Consider the following 20,597-nt stretch of genomic DNA (forward strand, 5'->3'; position numbering starts at 1 on the left):
ACACTATCCAAGTGGTTGTGTTGCATGAGCATTCTCATTATGTAGCATTGCTCGCAATGCATCCCATTGTGCAAAGCACCCATGAGTACCATGCTCACTTTGGATCCCAAGCAACCTTTCCATGTGATAGTCACCTACGTATACCTTTTCACACCTTGTTACCCTTACTTCATCATTGACACCCTTGGGGGTGGTTATGTATATGCTTTCCATTTTATGCAACCATCTTTTTTCTCCAATAGGCACAAGCTCCAAAAAAACAGAGAGTCCAAAGTAGTTCATACATCATCTTTGTAGGTCCTAGTAAGCCACTGGGCAGCCGAAATGCACCCTCTCTCTAATACCTTGGCCTCTCTAGGGTGGCCTTCTAGGTTTGTCATCAATGTGACAACTTGGACGAGCCATTGATAGATGATATGCAAAAAAGATAAGTAGTGGTTTTAGGGAGAATACCTAGGGCACTTATGGTTAACAAGCCCAATAGTGCAAGTTCAACAATGCAAGCAAGAGATACCAGCGAGTGCAATGAACAAAGGCACAACAACCAACATGTGTAAGCCTTCCCTATAGTGTGCAAATCAGGCTGAAATTTCATCAAGGATCAGAAAATGTAGACAATCAAGGGTGACATCTACAAAAAAAAGTGGAGGGAAAATGCTTGCATAAATGATGAAAATGTTGGTGGTTTAGTACAAAGAATAGCAAGGCTGATCAAAGAGCAGGGTGCATTTGTAAAATGCAGGTCAAACAGGCCACCCAGCAGTGTAAACTGTCACCCAGCTGTAGGATGATGCACTTGGGCCAACCGTGAGGGATAGCCCCACCAAACACAGTTTGCAGCAATCGAGTACAGCAGATCAAAACCTGAAAGAGCTATCAATTAAAACAAACAGCACCAGAACCAAGGCACTTGGGCTTTGAGCAACAGAAGCAAAGTAATGAAGCTGTTGTATACACAAACAACGGAACAAAAGAACAAGACTACATGAACTTAAAATAATGAACTCAAGAACAGAATCCATATACCAAAGCAGAAGTGTGTGTAGAACCACATAGGTTGTGGACAACCAGCAAAGTGCTCCCAGACGCCCATTCTCTAGCAAGACACGATGTGTATGAATGATACATTGATGATATGGAGGAGAGGTGGCCTATAAATAGGTAGAAATGAGGAAAACAAATGATCAGATCAGCCAGCCATAAAATCAGCTAATATACAAGTTGGTCAATCTGAAATGTGCCACCCACTCAGAATGAAATGCATCCAAATAAATTACAACCCATGAAATATACTGCAGTCTTAAAGACACTAACACAAAAGCAAAACTGAAGAATGAAGATGAAATTGAAGGAATGATGAATATTGAATAACGAATGAATGAATGAATGTACACAATGCTCAAAGGCAAAGCCATTCCACAGCCAATGGCTCTCGTGGAAGTGGGCTCAGGGAGAGTGTCAAAGAATGTTAACTCCACTGATGTATCATGAGTGCAGCAACCACCATGTTGAAGGAGAAGATGATGAGTATGCAGTAGACTAAGAGCTGAGGGTGATGAGACACAATAGCCATGGGCCCATCAATGCAGCAGACTGGTGTAGAAGCCTATGAGCAGGCTGAAAACCAAAACACAAAGATCTCTAACCTTCTAAGGCTGGAGAAGGTAAACACAGCAGTGTACCGCCAGGCAAGAGTCTCTAGATGATGAAAGATCATGCTAGATATGAAACGCAGCAGTGAAATCAGCCACCAGGTGCTGGACAGCAGGCTATCCTGCAGAAAAACATACCAATGTAGATGACCTCCAAGCAACGAACAACAGGGGGGCAGCCTGCTCATGTGAAAACACAGCTGTCTGTCAAGCCATGCTGATAAGGGTGGCAGTTGGAAATCATCTGGCAGGGGCTGGAGAGATGGCAACAACAGCAGGAACCAAACACAGGTATGAACAGCCTTCAGACGGTCACGGCAGCAACTGGTAATAATAGGCAAACTGGATGGCAAAAGTGATACAAGTGACCTTGCTATTTATGCACTTTTTTTAGCTTAACAAGGAGGGATTTACAAGATTCTCCACATGTAGAGCCTCACCTCAGGGGGCTTTTGCTGGCAGTCAATTAGCAAAGGTCAGCATTTTCTCTCTCAAGTTGAGATCCAAGACCTTGTCATCAAGCTAATTCATGTGTGGTGGTAGGCCTAGAGGCCTTGCCCAAACCTCAGGTGCTAGAGCCCTTGGCATCACAATCAGAGGTCTAGCCCTTTTTGGAGCCTCACGAGCGGCACAAGTGGAAGGCGCTCGTTGCCAGCTGGTCTTCAGCAGACAAGAAGTGCAATGTATACTATGTTGGCAAAGGTTTGGCCCTTCATCATACACTGCCTTGGAGGGAGCTAGACAGAGATTGTTGGCATGAAGGTAGGAGCTTCAGTAGTTGTCTCTTCACAGCTGGTTTTACCATAACTCATCTTTCACACTAAGGGATGGTAAACCCAAGTGAGGCCTTGTACTCATTTGATGTAGAAATTCCTAGCTGCATGACAACAGGTCACACATGATGTATCCCGCTGCAAACAGCTGTTGGCTTTGCACACACACCCTCTTAAACAGCACTTCCTAATTACAACTGAGGTGAGAACTGCTATTCATAAACATGAAGTATACAATATATATTCACACTCACAAAACGGAGGAAAATAATTTCTGGATGTGTCAACCGCAGTGTCTAGCCAACCCTGACTTGAACTATTGCTGCTGTTTGCAGCTGTTGCAATCATCCTCCTTCCACACCCTGTGAGGTGCCACAAAGCTGGCTGCTAGTATGATAAGGAATATAAGTCCAACATGCTTCAATTCTAGAATTCTAAAACTATGGAGGAGCAGATGTTAACTGCACGTCTCCAATTTATGTATGAAAAGATGCAAAGTATCATATGAAGTCCAGTTTTAGGCTGTGAGATTGCATCTGACTTACATCAGTGAGAATGTAAGGTGCCAAAAAACCATCAAAAACCTTTATAACCTGTCTAAAGTACTCATAACAGAACCTTAGATTCCAAAACAACTGGCTGTGCAAAAACTTACTTTAAACATTTGCATAAAATCTCCCGGCCTCTTCTGGAATACACCCCCTTCTTGGGACCTGGCTCTTTCTGCCGCCTGTAATGCACAGGTTTTATATTAAAGATTTAAAGAAATGATCAAACACAGCCAAAACAATGGAAAGAAGAACTTAGTAAAGATAACTACCCAAACTTCTTCATCTGCTTGCAGAAAGTTTCGCAGATCTTCACTCTGACGTAACTGAGGATGACTTGTGATACGATTCAAAAACACATCTAAAGCCCTCCGTCGAAGTTCGATAAACTCAGCACTGAACCGAAACTTCTCTGCAATTCAAACATTTTTGTGCTTCTAAGAAGTATACAACAACTACAACGTAAGTACACAAAAATAACAACATTCCTATAGTGTGTATTTTACAAAACAGGAAGAAATAACAGCAGAAAACAAAACCTGAGCTAAAGTAAGAATACGAGGTAAAACTCACCTACTGCACTCTTCTCGGGAAGAGGTGGGATAAAAATCCCCTTGTACCTTTCTGCAAGTCGTTCTTGAAGCCATACAAAGTCACTATACCGACGAATAACTATCTTTTCTGGCCCGCGATATTCTGGCATATTTGTCTGCTAAAGATGTTAATACTAATAACGTCTAAAACAGAAGGCACATAATAACAACTCCTGCTAAATGAACATGGAATAATCATATGGTCCTGACACATCACATGACAAAAATGAGGAGGAAGCTAATCTCAGAATATTCCACTACTTCAATAAATAACACAAAATTGGTAATAAATCACATAAAATCAACAACTGCTTGAAAATCGGAACATGAAAATGCAACTGCTTTAGATGCTATTGATTTGAATCAGTGTCCATGACTGAATGCCCAAATTGCAGTCACAGGTGCATTCACTGTCCTCAGGAGGTGAGACTAGGTCATGGATGTAACTGATGCTCCTCAAAATGCAATGGACTTGAGAAACTCTGGACAAGAGAGAGCGGTTCTTCTTGAAGCATCTACCTGTGTACTTATCCAAAAGGGTTTAAAGGCATAGATAAACCTTTCCCCGAGAATCTGGCTACAGCTACCTTGACTTATGGTAAAAGAATTTGGAGGAGATTTCAAGGTTTAAGACTTTGATGAGTGATGCATAAAGATCCCCTATCGATGATGATGATCATCATCACCATCATCTTGTGGTTCAGGGAACAAACCATCACAACCCACACTGCATACCTTGAGCCATACCCACACGTGTACTCCTCCATGATACAGAGTCATAAGAAGGAAGCTGTCACAGCTCAAGGAATAAGAATCAATTGTACCCTTTAGCTACGACTATATATTTCTATGAGTTAGATTGACTGCATTTCTATTTCTTTGAATTTAGAAGATATTTATAAAGAACAGTTCACTAAGAGCTAGCCACTGAGTAGTGGTCACAGTTCACGCTGGACCCAACACACTTCCCCCTGTAGGTCCTGATTGAGCACATGTGACCTGTTGGCAATCATGTTTAATCGTGCCTTTTTTCTGTGTCCATCTCCTAGCTGTGAGACAAACACAGACATTAGGAGCTCTTGCACCCTCTGTTATTTCTGCCCATTTATGTCCAGCCAGCCTAGCACCAATCCCAACACTATGGAGGTGTCCCAGCCATTTTCTGATGTGTCCAACAATGCATACTATGCAGGCAGTCAGATTTTCATATGCTGGTTCAACCTGCATTTATGGTTAGACCAGAATCCAGAACAGCATCTTCCTCCTAAATTACCTGTCATTTTCTGGGCAATTTCAGTGACTTTCAAGCTGTCTCCAGTGTTTTCCCTGTCCTCAATGTCGTCAGCAGTCTCCTTCATTCTGCTGTCCTATCCAGTGTCTCCACCGATTTGTCCTTCAAACATGGTGCGGGAGCTCAGTCCAGTCATTCATTTTCTGCAGCATATTCACATTTCACTCTCCTCTCTGCCCCCTCTCCCTCTCATATTTGTGTTCCATTTCCGTATGTGGCCTCACATGGTATAATCACAAAGTTTTCCTTTGAGAGACTCCTACTGCTGTGCTTTTTGGAGTGCTGTTGTGTTTTCCCTGCTACAGACCCTTTTCAGGCCTGATTTTGTCTTCTTTGCATGGAGGCTTCTTTGACATTATCCAACGAGCTCATGATCAGCAAATCATCATCCCTTTGCCAGCAGTTTAACGATGTTTAAATGTCAAGACAGGCAGCCAGCTCCAATTTTGTTTTTGCTTTCGTTTTTGTTTTTTGAGCCGGGTGCCTAATCGGACTCAAAGGCGGAACCCTGTGCCACTAGCTTAAGATTTCGCTACTTCCTTCAGGACCAAGGCCCTTGGAAGACTCCTTCCAATGGACGGAGCGTGGGTAGGCACCTAGCACCTCGGTTCAGGGGTCCAGGTAGTGCTGGACTCTCACCAACTAAAACCGCCGATCCCGGCGGGTTCCCTCAAAGGGATGCCATACCCCAAGGTCGGGCGTCGGCTCAAAGGTGGTGTCCCATCGCACTCAAGCAAACATTGCCTCTCGACAGCATTCACTTGCTTGAGCGAGGCGGTGCCATTATTGGTATGAGTACGAGCTTGCGCACAAGATCGCAAAGGGAGGATATCGTCTTCTCCCTACCCGCGAAGAGCAAGGATCGCGCATATAATGCTCCTAGGTACCTCGGCATCACCTCGCCGAGGAATGCTGCCACGAGGTGGTGCCCCGGTACCACATTCCTCGAGTGCGGACGAGTGCTCACCCAATTGGGTAAACACACCCCCTTGCCTCTCTCAACAAGAACATTGTTGGGTGGTGGAGCTTGCAAGTGAGAAGCCATCTAATGTGGATGGGAATGTGGGGTGGTGTAAAAGGTGTTAACACCTTCACACACACAAACACACCCCACCCCCAACTATTAAATGTTGGGTGGTGTAAAAGGTATTCACACCTACACACAAACACAAATAGCACATGTGCACAAGTACTAGCGCGCGCACACAAAAACACACGTAAGGTGTGCTCACACGTGGGGGACAGCAACATAACTAACAAACCCCCCTTTGGGTCCTGGGTGACTGAACCCGTAACACAAAACATGAAAAGGAAACATGGGAAGATCTTGTTGTTTACCTCAAAAGGGGCATTGTCTCCTATTACGATAGATTTTGATAGGAGATTATACAGAGTAGAGAGATATTTGTAACTAAAGTTGGAACACAGCATGATTCAGCAATGCATGTGTATAGCTCACTTCTTGGATTGACAGCTGAGGATGTGCAACAATTCGAGGAGAGTGAGAGTGACAACCAGAGAGTCAGAGAGGGAGAGTGAAAGTATGATTAGATTTTGAGTGTACCAACAATGTGTTGGTACACAAAGAAGAAAATGTATTTATACTTAGGGCATGTAAGGGTGCATTCACATGTACAGCTAAATAATGTGCATGTACTATACACGGAGGTTAAACAGGCCTTTATCCCAACAACCTCCCACTTAAAGGTCCGAAATGAGCCTCTAACCAACTCCCACTAGTCGTATGCAATGCTCATGCTGAGCTTTGCTTAGCCTTTTAGTGAGAACATCTGCAAGGTTGTCCTATATTTTGATATTGGTCAATGTGATTAGACCATCTTCCAGAATCTCTCTGATAAAGTGATATCCCACATCTATATGCTTTGTGTGAATGATACATGGCATTCTTAGCCAGATACACAGCACTCTGGCTATCACATCCCAAAACTACAGTACGCATAGACATCTCGAGATGCTCTGCAAGTCTGCTCAACCATATAGCTTCCTTAGAAGCTTCAATAGCTGATTTGTATTCAACTTCAGTGGTACTCAATGCGACGATGTTCTGCAACCTAGAACACCAAGAAACAGTCCCACCAGCAACTGTAAAAATATACCCGCTGGTGGACCTATGAGTGTCCAAGTCACCTGCCATGTCTACATCACATTAACCCTACAAACTAATTGCACCCTGCCCATAGCAAATACACTTTCTTTGTGTACCCTTGAGGTATCGAAGAATACACTTGACAGCCTCCCAATGTGTTTTGCCAGGGTTTAACATAAACATGCTAACAACTCCCACTGCATGAGCAATGTCTGGACAAGTAGCAACCATAGCATACATAGAAGAGCCACAAGCTGATGCATAAGAGAATCCCTTCATAGCATTTGCTTCCACATCATCTTTTGGGCTGTTGACTTTACTAAGCTTAAGATAAGGAGATAAGGGTACCCCAAAAGGCTTAGCTTCAACCACGTTAAATCTTTCCAATACCTTTTCAATGTACTTTTCCTGAGATAAAAACAGCAATTTCTGCATTCTATCTCTGCGAATCCTCATGCCCAAAACATGCTCTACATTCTATCTCTGCCAATCCTCATGCCCAAAATATGCTCTGCATTCCCCAAATCTTTCATGGAGAAAGCCGATTTCAGCTGATTATTGAGAGCATCCAAGCTATTCTTTCTTGTCCCAACTAGCAACATATCATCCACATACAAAACAAGTATGATGGGACTACCATATGTATCCTTTTTCATGTACAAGCAATGATCTGCATGGCTGCGTGTAAACCCATGAGATAGCATAAAAGTGTCTAACTTTTTGTACCACTGCCGTGGTGCTTGCTTCAGCACATATAGGCTGCGTTATAGTTTACACACCATCTGTTCTTTTCCAGGAACTACAAAGCCCTCAGGTTGTTTCATGTAAATTTCCTCATCAATGTCACCATGCAAGAAAGTTGTTTTTACATCCATTTGGTACAGCTCTGAGTCCAATACAGCAATGAGAGCAAAAAGCACCCGTAGAGTGGTCATCTTCACAACAGGTGAGAAGACCTCTTGGAAGTCAATCCCTTCCTTCTGTGCATAACCTTTGGCAACCAATCTTGCCTTGTACTTGGATTTCCCATCAACTGTCTTTACTTTGTACACCCATTTATTTGGAAGAGGCTTCCTTCCCTTGGGCAATGACACAAGATCCCAAGTATCATTTGCATATAGAGATTTAATCTCTTCCTACATAGCTAGCTCCCACTTACTGCTGAATTCGCATGACTTGGCCTCTTTGTATGTAAGAGGCTCACCCTCATCTGTAAGCATCACATAATGCAAGGAGAGGTCAAACCTATGTGGTTGCCTTCTTATGCGTGTAGACCTGCGTACCCAATGATCAACATTTTCAGGAATTGGGTCTACATCTGGAGGTATATTATTTTCAGCATTTATTGGCTGCTCTAAGCCATTTTCAGCATGTTGTTCATGTTGTACAACATCTTCATTTTCATTACCACCACATGCATTTTCATAATCAGCAAGTCTATTTTGCTGTCCATGACCTCCTTGTGCTCCTATTGGCTGTCCATCATCATTTGGCTAAAAAATAACCAACTGATCATCAGTTTCAATCTATGGTATAGCACCATGAGGCTCATTTTCTGAAATAATAGGTGGCTGCAAACTCTGAAATTTGACCTTTTTCATATCTTCATTAGAGCCTAAAGTACCTTTCAGCAATTTTTCCTCATTAAACACAACATTGCGAATAATTTTCTTGGACTGAGGTAACCACACTCTGTAGCCAAATTCACCCTCATCACCATAGCCCATGAAAATACGTTTGGTGGATTTTTGGTCAAGTTTGTTCCTCAGCTCATCTCTAACATACACAAAAGCATCACAGCCAAATATGCGTAAATGGTCATATGAGACCGATTTGCTAGTCTCAAGCATGCCATTATTTAAGGACCTGTTTGGAGAGCGATTGTAAATGTGAACCGCGGTTGAGTGCCTCTCCCCAAAATTCATTAGGAAGACTAGCAGTGGACAGCATGCACCACACCTTTCACACAAAGTCCTATTATATCTTTCAACCACCCCATCTGAAGAAGGGCTATAAGGGGTTATAAGCTCCCTCTTAATTCCATGCAAGTCACAAAAGGACTTGAATTCAGTTGATGTGAACTCACCCCCATTATCAGTTCTCAAGCATTTCAGCTTTCTACCTATCTGAGTGGTCACAAATGCATGAAAAGTTTTAAAAACACCAAACACTTCGCTTTTCTTTTTCAACAGGTATACCCAAATATTTTTGGAACAATCATCTATAAAGGAGACAAAATATGCAGCACCACCCAACGATTTCACGAGCATACTACATACATCAGAATGCACTAAGTCCAAGACATTGGACTTACGAGAGACACCAGAGTAAAATGAATTTTTTATTTGCTTTCCAAACTAACACTCATTACAAAAGTCAAGTTTAGAGTCTTTTCCATCAACCCTCTTTAGAGAGGTAAGGATATCAAATCCTTTCTAGCTCATATGGCCTAATCTCTTATGCCATAACTCCAAGTGACTACAAATTTCAGCAACTGCAAGAAACTTGTCATTCAAGGTTTTACAGTGCAAACAATACAGAGTGCCCTTCTTGATTCCTTTTGCAATCAACATGGAACCCTTTTTCACTTTCCACAAACCACCACCAAACAACGTAGTGTAGCTATGCAAGTCAAGCTGACCAACAAATAGTGAACTCTTTTTAATACCAAGCACATATCTAACATCTTTCAACACAAGCTCTTGTCCATTGTCTAAAGACAAGTGTACAATGCCAATCCCATCAATGTTGCAAGCATGGTTATTTCCAAGGTACACATTTTCATAACTGCCTACATTGAACATAGCAAAACACTCCAAGCAATGAGTTACATGGAAAGAGGGACTAGAGTCTGCAATCCAAGTCTGAGTGACACCATCATCAACTAGCAAAAGTAAATCAATTGCATCAGCCTTGGTAATTTGCATATCCTGCATGTGACGTACAAGGGAATCATAATCAACTGCACATAATACATCAGCCTCTGTATCTGAAAGCTACTCTATGACCACATTAGAGGCCACATTGACCTTTTCCTTGCCTTTGGCTGCATCAGATGCATCTGTCATATCCTCCTTTCTATCTCCTACATTCTTCTTTCTCTCTTGTTCATTCTTGTATTACCTACAATCAGGTTTCTTGTGGCCCTTCCGACCACAGTGATAGCAAGTAATGTCACTCTTTTCCTTTCCTTTGCTCTTGCTCCTGTTTCTCTATCCTACATTTGCATTTTTCTTTTCAACCTTGCCTCTTACATTATAAGCTGAGTTGCTGCCTTCTCCAACTAGACATACATGTAATTCCTTCATTCAAGATTGAACCCCTCACCCCATCATATGAGAGATTGGGGTTATTGCTGAGAGAAACCACCAAGGTCTCCCAAGAATCGGGCAGTGTCATGATCAAAAAGATCTTCCTCAATTTATCATCAAAGTCCAAATTTGCATCCTTAAGCTGATTTAAAATGCTTGTAAATGCACTCAAGTGCTCAGCTGCAGGCTTTGACTCATCCAGTCGCACATTCACCAACTTGCACATTAAGTGCACCTGATTAACAAGGGTGGTGATCTCATAGGTAGTTTTCAGCTTCTCCCATTTGCATAACCTGTATCTAAACCCTTAATGTCTGTCAAAATGTCATCAGTGACACCCATCTTAATGTAAGCCACAGCCTTTTTGTTTACTCTCGCCCAATCTGCATCACACATTTGTGTGAGTTTATCTTCCTGCAAAGCATCCTCACAATCCTTTAGGAACAATATGCCCTGCATACGGTCTTTCCAAAGGTCAAAGCCATGACCATCAAAACATTTGATTTCCATCAAACTCTTGATGTCTGAACTGGAAGAAGTTACAACCATTTTATCAGGAATACAAGAGTAAATGCCACTAAAATGCAAAAGCACAAACTGAACCAGCAAAACACACTGTTGTTCTTCCTCAACCAGAAATAAATCTATACTGTTTGTACATGAACCAGCCACCACACCGGCAAAATGCAGAAATTTACCAATTTCTACACAGATTCCCAAAATTTCAGGTCCAAATTTGCATAGATGTCAGCCAATCTGACCTAGCTAAGCAAAATTTTACCAATACATGAAAAGCCCTAAATTTTTGGGATCCAATGTCAAGAAATTTTACTCAAAGGAGTAAAATCTTGACAAATTTGGCAAAATCCCCAATTTAATTGAGGTCACCACACGCAATGTCTGCAATTTCTGCCCTGAATGTCACTATTAGGTATGGACAAGATCAAATCTGAGAAAAGCCCCAAATTTCGAGCTCAAATTTGCACAAATCTGAGATCTGTACCTCCATCGTGTGAACTCCGGTTAGAGAAGGAGTTTCAAAACAAGATTTTGAAGAAAATAATGGTTTTTGGGGGAAAAAAAAGAACCACGCAATGACGGGTCCGTTGAATTGTCAGGACTGACGGTGCCTATTTGGCTGCATGGCTCCTATCAACTGCCGCGTCCATCACACACGGCACACACCTGGTGGTGCCAACAGCTCAACAACATTAAAATTTTATTTCCTGCAATTTAGCATTATTCTTATTTCAACCTCCACAAACTCCTATTCATACGCAGCCTTCACACAGACACAAATTTCAGAAATTTTCACAGCAGACATCAATTTCCACTCAATTTCTTGAAAAACTTTGGGCTTTTGGCCAAAACCCCCAAATTTCACCAAAATTTCGGGGATTTTGTGTTCAGTGCACAAAAAATGCCAAATTTCATGTCAAAATTTTGGAGCTTTTCACATTCGAGCCAAAATTTTTGTGGGCAGCAACGTGTTTGATGAATGCCATTGACAATTCAGGCGTGGTTTATGCTCAAATTATGCTTTGCTACGGTTATTTTGCCAAAACATGCTAATGAGAAATTCTATGGGTTCTTGGCAGTAGTCTTAGATTCCTGACAAAGGAAAGCTAGTGAATGCGACTAATATACCATTTCCTAAAGATTGTAGTGTTTGATACTCCCTTATTTCAGTGAATCCATTTAGGCCTGGAAAACCAAGTCAGTAGCTCAATTTCACCAAATCCTCGCGACAAATCTCTGAATTTTCTCTCTCTATAGCATTTCATCTATTTCTCCAATCATTACCTAGCTTTGCTCCAAAGGTTTACAATAGAGACACTAATTTACAGCAAAAATTAGGATTTGACTGCTACCTTGAGAACCGTGCCCAAATTTGAAAGCTTCAAACTCAAATTTTCAGAGCTAAAATCAGTGTCTTTCAAGAGGATTCAAGAGGCCAGCCAGCCAATACTGAATTCATAGTCGATTTATCTCCCAAGGAGAATGGGTGAAGGTCAATCCCCTAGCAAATCAAGGGACAAATTGATTTGAAGTCTTGCTGGTCATTTATGACAGCAAGAGGCACTTGGATTACTGGAGGAGGTTGAAGAATCTCAATTGTACTCCATCCGTTACAATAGAAGTTAAAGAAACACCAGAAAGGGCACCAAGTTTTGGAGCCAACAAGCTATCCAATGTCCAAGATTAAGTGATAACATTTCCATTTTCAGTTTATGTGAATTTTATGCTTGTTGTACTTGTTGGTTAATCAGGTCATTACCACCCTCTCCGAGGAGGAAGGTTGGTTTCACTTCACCTCTTGTTAGGCCTTCACTTGAGCATTCTTAGGATGATGTATTGAAAGAAAAAAGGAAGGATTGTGCTAAACCTAAAGGAAGAAAAAAGGAAAGCCATTGCTTTAAAGAAGGTCCTAGAAGAAAGGATATTGAATAGTAAACTGGAATGCACTTTGGGCGAGATTCTTGGCATTGCCAAGAGAAAATTTCATGAGGAGATCATTGATATCATAAAGAGAAAACCGTAGTTTGTTGGGGATCCAACACATGCTATTGGTAAAGGGGAAGACGAGCCAAGTTTGCAAGATGTACAAGCAATGCATGATGATGATAAGAATGTTGAGAATGAAATTGTTGAGGGTAAAAAAGCAGTTATTGAGGCTGAAAATGCAATGGTTTGCAACCATACTTCAAGGAGAGTACATCAAGCGCATCACAATGCAAAGGCATCAAGTACTATACTTAGAAGTCACCATACACGGAATTAGTGGGCTAGAGTAACCACTAAGACATTAGTGAAAGTTGGGAATCTTAAGGCATCTTGCATTGTTCTAATTAATCATGGATCCAAATCAATGTTATAGCCAAGGATTTACATGAGAACAACAAATGGCTAGTGGATGTAGAGCATGGATAGAGGATGCAAGTTGCTGATAATGCTCCCAGGGACTTTTGTATGTAGCTTGCTCTAATGTAAAGGTTACTATTAGGGATGTCCAAGATTAACAACACTTCTTTGTTCAAGATTCTTCTTCATATCTTATAATCCTTGGACAGTTGTACATTACAATAATATGCATAGAGATGAAAGTTTTGGATGATGATTCAACATATGCAAGAATTAGAAGCCAAGATGGAAAGTGGGTTGTGCAGTTTCTTACTGTTTGTGTCAATCATACAAGAAACCATGATAATCTAAGAGACTATCCTTTGCCTCAATGTGAAAGAATTATGGAATTCTTGTGAAACAATGGATTTTCAGAAAGTACCATTGTAAAGTGAGACTATGACAATGCAAGATGGAAAAGGCTCTCACCTCAGTAGGTTTAGGCGGCTTTTTCTATAGGTTTTATTGGATTTTCAGCAAGTAGTACAATATAGTTCCAAAGGTTTGAAGGCATGCATAGGGCTGCAAAACAGTATGTTCACAAGGCATAGGAAGATATGAAAAGACATGGATTATTGGAAGCTGAAAAATGTATATGAGGAATGTATGATGGGCTATCCTATGTTGATACCATGGCTGAACTTTCAGTTATGCTGAAATCTGGGCTGAAATCAAAAAATAGCATGGTTCAAGTATGTTCCTTAGATATGTATCAAGTAATTAAAGAGTTTGTTTGTGAAGCAGGAATCTATATGTTCAAATGAAAGGGCTAAAGTAAAGATTGATATGAAGTATAAAACTGTAGACAAAAATGTTAAACTTGTTACACTACCATTGACTCCTAAAATTGAATTAGCTTCTCGTCAACCAAATTTGAGAGACCTAAAAAAGATTAGGCATCGGTTTACAGTAGTCTCTCTCAAGGAACTAAAGATTGGCTGTGATTGGCTGTGAAGATTTTCTTATACCTACAGAGAAGCAGTACTTTATGGATATGTTGTCTACACATAGGAAAGCATTCGCATTTCAACCACATGAAATTGGTTGCATCAATCCAAGTATTGATGCACCTAAGACCTACTGAATGAGAAAATCAAGATGGGAATTTCAGATCTTCAACTCCTTACTTAAACAAATGGTTTATAGTGTCTATTGGGATAAAGGCCCGTTTTCACCTCCATGTGTAGTACTCGCACATTATTTAGTTGTACATGTGAATGCACCCTTATATACCCCAAGTATAAATACATTTTATTCTTTGTGTACCAACACATTGATGGTACACTCAAATCTACTCGTGCTTTCACACACACACACACTCTCTCTCTCTCTCTCTCTCTCTCTCTCTCTCTCTCTCTCTCTCTCTCTCTCTCTCTCTCTCTCTCTCTCTCTCTCTCTCTCCGTCACTCTCACCTCTCGAACTGCTGCACATTCCTAGCTGACCTCCAACAACTGTTATCAAAGCCTAGGGTACAAGCTGGCACTCACTGCACACAATGTAGTCGTCATTGAGACCAACGGGTTAAACGGGCTGCTAAGGTGCAGGCAATAGCTGCAAGCTACAGTCACAATAGAACAGGCGGACGAGACAAAGTGCATGTAACAGTCAATAGGCGCCAGCAGGTAGCCGCCTGTCGACAGGTCCAGTGAGCGACCATGTAGGTCAACGTGGGGACTAGGCGAGCAACCAGCTAACAGAACGGAGTCCAACGGACCGACGCCAGCGGGCAGGCGACGTGACGGGTCGACATGTCAACGAACCCTCCCCCGGCCTTTTTTTTTAAATCAAATTTCTTTTAACCTTTCTTCGAATCCTTCTCCTTCAATTCTCGACCCCTCCTTGGGCTTCAAATGGGTGTACTTCTGCCAACATTTCTCCTTCAGATGAGTGCCCTTCCAACAATGTGGACACTTAAGCTGCTTCTTATCATCCTTCTTATCCTCATGTTTCTTGGCCTTTAACTTCTCCTTCTTCCCTCCTCCCAAACCTGTTGTTAAAACCTTCCTGGAGCCAGATCCATTGGCTCCTATCTCTCTAAGTCACTCATCATGCTCCAAGTCAAGCGGAGCAAGCTCCTCCCAAAGAAAAGTATCTCAGGTCCTCGATGTAAGAAGGCTAGTATAGTACACATCATACTTCAAAGTTGGCAGGCGAGTCAAGAGAATCGTTGCCAAAGCCTCTGAAGAGATTGTTCTACCAAGTAATGAGAGCTTCTCTCTCATATTCTCTAATTTGTTGATGTGATCCTTCGTAGAAGAAGAGTCATCAACACTTAGCATCGGAAGTTTCTTCTCCAAGGAGATCCTCTAGACAAACATCTTCTAATGATACAAATATGCAAGCTTCCGCCATTGTCCGTAACTTGCAAACATACACAAGAACAAAATCCTATAAACTTACAAAAAAGAAAGGATTGAACTCAAGAGTTAAGCTAATCCAATAGAGCTTGTCAAGATCCAATGTTGGTCTTACCTTTTGGGATCCTAAATATTTGTTTTATTGTAGACCGCCCCACAAAGTGGAAATCAGCTACAACCGCATGAAGAAAGGACTATAGATGTCCCACCTGAGGTGTATGGACCTATCACCTACAGAAAACCTGCATTTGTAGCAAGGAGCAAAGCATTGAAAATCTATGTTTGGAGGGTCTCCTCTTGATGGAGCAACTTCGCATCCTTGCTTAGGCAATGATACCATGTGAGAGCGCACAACGGAAGAGGAACACAAACATGGAGAGAAAGAGAAAGAGTAAGATAGTAGAAGTGACGAGCGTGAAAATGAATGTTGAATACACAAGGAGAGAGAGAATGGACTAATCAATCCCTGCACGTAGCCCACAACCTCAATGAGGACACCGGATCAAGCTAAAGACAATGGCAGCACTAGGGATGGAGAAGTATGTCAAAGACAGAGTGTGCTCACAACTTGCAAAAGAAAAATACGATCTGCCCAACCAAGTAACTACTATAAATAGCGAAAAACTTGCCAAACTAGCCAACCTCCTTTGGCCAATTGCATTTAATGCATCAAGAGCAATAAAACAATACGAAAATCCTAACATGGCCACTCTAGGGAAAATCGCAACATCCTAGATCAAATTTGCTGATGACAAATGTAAGAAATACATAGTACTCTGCACAAGGGGAAGAAATGCACACAAAATTGGAACAAAAGATTCAAAGATCCAACATTTACGTCAAACTTTGATAGATCTCACAACCAAGAGATGATAGACTAGCATACATAAAATAGGCAAACTAACAATAGCTTTGAAGACCACAATGTAGGGGAAGGGGGAAGAGAAGGGATTTGTGTGCATTAGCACTCCATGTGATATTTCAGTATTTCAAGTACTCTCTCTCAACCCTGCACTCTTTCCTTTGTAGTCCTATAGTGCATTCCGAACCAAAGTCATTCAAATCAAAGCTTCCATATGTTCTACCCACAATGTGTGACCTAACCATCTCATATATGATACTCAACAACTACCCAAAATGAGTGATTTAACCATCTCCTCTATAGCATTACTTTAAAGCATGCTACAAAATATGAGTGATCTAACTATCTGCCCTATAGCAGATGTTGCATTGTTGTCACAATGGATACTCTTGACATGTTTGTCTATCTCTGGCTAACCACTATAAACTTTGCATAAGCCTCTTGACTTGGGGGCGAAGAAATAAACCCAACTCTTGCTAGAAAAATCAACCACTAGAAAGGAACAAAGGGTTGATAAATTGCTCCTCAAGGTGTAACCAAGATTTCCTTAGCCTTTCTGCAGTCTTAGGCATGCTAAAGTGCAATTCTTAGTGAAGAAGGTTCCGCCTTTCCATTGAGAAATAAACTGCCAGGCTAGATTCTTGGAGCTTATACTTGCCCCTCAAAACATAACGGGCCATTGAGAGGTATAATGGGGGATACAAAGTCCCACTTCTTTCACCCTCACTGCAACTACGTCAGTACACATAAACTCCCTTGAAATCTGCAGAGAATTCTCTTGATCGTTTACCACGACTGAATCCTAGATTCCAAGCTTAGTTTTGGGCCTAAATTTACAGATTTCTCCTAGAAAACTGAATCCTAGATTTCTAATTTTGCCTTTTCTTAATTGAGATAAGGCGCACACACCCCGAAGCCCATATGGGGGTGCCTCCCCTCCAAATATTAGCTGAGAGAGCGAACAAGAGCCATGCTGGCATTTTCCTATGCGCAATAGATAGCTCGCAAGCTGAATGAACAGCGGATCCAAATTTGCCTTGTACGTGCACTAAGCTTGCTTTATCTGACATTCACCGGGAAAACTTTTACGAGAACGCAAGATTACCTTAGTGCTAACACGGTAGGAGATGTAAGCCTGGACGCCATTGCCAAGCTTGACCGGGTCTGAAACAGAAGCCGTCAAGAAGGGAGGTTCCGAGTTAGGGCCCGCGGCACCAACAAGGGAGCTCCGCTGCTGAAACACAGAGAAAAACGGTTTGCAGTGAATAGACGGAAACAGAAAGACGAATTAGGGAAGTCCTCTGATGTGGAGCCGCTTACTCTGCTGATCATGGTGGCCGAACAGGGAGGGCAATACAGATCTCCTTTCTTTTCTACGTTGGACGATATGTAACCAGTCTTCCACCTTTTGCCCCTTAGCTCATGAGACCATCCTCCAGACAGCCTGAAATAGCACTAAAAATATCAATTTACAAAACATCTATTAGTCTATTAAATATCAATTCAAAACATCTGTTAGTCTATTACGATACTAATTGTACCAAATCTTCACTTACTCGGAGAAAAATAATTTTTTAATAGAGCAATACACGATGATAATCGCTTTTTGGCTCTGTAAATTTTTGGTTTTTGTTTTAGGCCATTTTTCCTCTCTTTTATTTGTATTGGCTTGAAAGGTCACAAAAACCCTCATTCTTCTCTCTCACCTTCCTTCCAAACATCATTCGAAGAGAGTGGCCAAGGGCCGTGTTGCACTATTCCTATGCACAATAAGGATGCTTATTTGAAATTGATTTTTTGCTATGAGAGCTTGTGATTTTCTTTTGAACTTTGCATGGTTTTTCATCTATTTTAATTTATAGTGGCTTGAAAGGTAACACATGCCGAAGACCCCTCAAATTTTGTTTTTAATGTTTCTGATATAAGACACACATACCCAAGGAGGGGCATTTCCCCTCCAAATATCGGCCAAGAGAGCAACCAAGAGCCATATTAGCATTATTCCGTATGTAGATAGTATAGGTCATATTGGTTGTCCCAAAGCTTCACTTAATTTGAAATGAAATCCTTCAATTATTTAATAAATCAAATGTGTAATGGTATACTAGGTGCCATGTACCTAGACACTCCTAATGTTGCGTACCAATGTGGTTTGTGATGCTTCACGTCCCAAAATACACTTCATGTAGCAAGAAGGTTCTCACATAAGCATTGTAATGTTGGTATTGTGGCTCACACTCTAAATCACATAAAAGCTATCAGAAGAAACCATATATGTATTTTAATAACAATTAGGGTAGTGCACATCCTAAGGTATGCTTCATGCGGCACCCACACACATTCTCTCTCTCTCTCTCTCTCTCTCTCTCTCTCTCTCTCTCTCTCTCTCTCTCTCTCTCTCTCTCTCTCTCTCTCTCTCTCTCTCTCTCTCTCTCTCTCTCTCTCTCTCTGTGCAACTTGCAATATGGCCTACAAGGCAACACATGAAACTTTGTCCTACCTTCTCCTTGTCTCAAGCAAATTTACTAATGCAAAGTTATCCTTATGTTCCATCTATACTCTTTCTTATTGTGGTAGGAGGTTCAGTTATCTCCCAAACCTCCATTTTTCCCCCCGAGTCTATTGTTCCTACCAAGCCTATCTCCCAAGAAAATTTTGAATTCGAATTCATGCATGAAAGCTCTGTGGTATCCCTGCATGGCTAAGCATACTGCGTACACGCTCCTGGATAGTTCTATTCATCCGCTCAATCAAACCATTCTGGGTTGGGGGGTACAGGGGGCGGGCAACTGACGCTTAATACCCCTCTCATCACATAGTTGCTCAAAAGCACGTGACACATATTCTCCCCCATTGTCAGTCCTAAGGCATTTCATCAACCTATGCCCAATCTAGTTTTCAACCAATGCGAGCCATCTTTGAAACATAGCCAAGACATCTAACTTAAGCTTAATGGGGTAAGCCCAGACTTTACGCGAAAAATTGTCAATGAATGTTCACAAAATACTTTGCACTACCCGTAGACTGATAGGGCATGGGCCCACAGACATCCGAATGTACCAATGCCAAGGGCTCACTCATACGTGTCCTGCCAAACTTCTTATGCGTATTCCTAGTCTGTCTACCATAAAGACAATGCTCACATGAATCAAAACATGCATAGTCAAGGGGCGATAAGTACTGCAAAAACCAGAAAGCATTTTCATTTCCTTCAAGGACATATGGCCCAAAAGGGCATGCCAAAGAGATACATGTGGGATGGAACTAACTGACAAAACATGGTCAACAGAGGACCCATCAACTACAAGAGGATAGAAGTATATACTCCCAATTGGAGTCATCAATCTGCATGACATTTATCTCCTCGATTCTCACACTAGGTTTCGCAGGCATAATGTTGCGATTAGAGGATTTTTCCTGTACTTTGTCTTTCCCCTTCTCTTTGCACTTCTCATTGTGCAACTCATGATACTGTGGGTGTATATGATCCTTCTTACCACAATGATGACATGTCACATTAGCATTTCTCCCATGAGACTTGCTGCGCAACATACCACGCGACTTAGAACTAGACTTTTGCGAGTCTCTACCACATCCATACCCACAGTCATTCTTTCCATTACCATCTCTGCCTCTAACAGTCAAAGCATGCGACACACGAGAAGCATCCAAGTTCTTACAGTTGATCTCTTCCTGCAGAACAGCACTCTCTACATCATGCAAGTTCAAAATAGTAGCAGGAGCACATAAGGCAGTGCAGAATACATCCCATTACTCACTTAGAGTCCCAAGCAAAAACAATGGAGTAACCTCATCATTAAAGGTGATGCCCTACGAAGTTAAATTCTTGAGAATAGCATGGAACTGGCTCAAATGAGCAGACATTGTCATATTCTCCTTCATGTGCAGGTCCATAAGCTGCTTCAGCCAATACATCTGACTTACTAGACTTTTCTTGTCATAGAGGTTCTTAATTTTATCCCAAAGTTGCCAAGCACTGTGTGCTTAACCACATTATAATGCACATGTTCAGTGAGAGACAAGATGAGGGTGGACTTGCATAACTCTTCAAGCTCATCCCATTCGTCTTATCAGTCATAGTTTCAGGCTGCTCGCGATGCATCCTTAGTTGCTTTATTTGCGATTTCTGCACCAATACCTGCCAAACTTGGCTCTTCCAATAGGCATAATTCATATAATC

General features: G+C 41.6%; 1 protein-coding gene across 2 annotated transcripts in view; it reads right to left on the bottom strand.

The window, feature by feature from the left end:
• The window catches only part of SNX1 (sorting nexin 1), a 37,026-nt gene extending 19,163 nt beyond the window's left edge, over positions 1–17,863 (bottom strand). The window contains exons 1-5 of one of the 2 annotated variants that reach the window (XM_087692810.1): positions 17,717–17,863; positions 17,502–17,630; positions 3,547–3,682; positions 3,246–3,385; positions 3,081–3,155 (exon numbers count right to left, since the gene is read on the bottom strand). In XM_087692810.1, the coding sequence (XP_087548936.1) occupies positions 3,081–3,155; positions 3,246–3,385; positions 3,547–3,682; positions 17,502–17,630; positions 17,717–17,728 (492 nt within the window). In that variant the 5' untranslated portion in view covers positions 17,729–17,863. The remainder of the gene's footprint in view (positions 1–3,080; positions 3,156–3,245; positions 3,386–3,546; positions 3,683–17,501; positions 17,631–17,716) is intronic. The other variant, XM_087692811.1, reaches the window with a different exon arrangement.
• Between the last annotated feature and the right edge of the window lie 2,734 nt (positions 17,864–20,597).

This window comes from Lygodium microphyllum, chromosome 14 (genome assembly GCF_053477565.2).
Source record: "Lygodium microphyllum isolate KBCC chromosome 14, Lygodium_microphyllum_v1.1.10, whole genome shotgun sequence".
Lineage (NCBI taxonomy): Eukaryota > Viridiplantae > Streptophyta > Polypodiopsida > Schizaeales > Lygodiaceae > Lygodium > Lygodium microphyllum.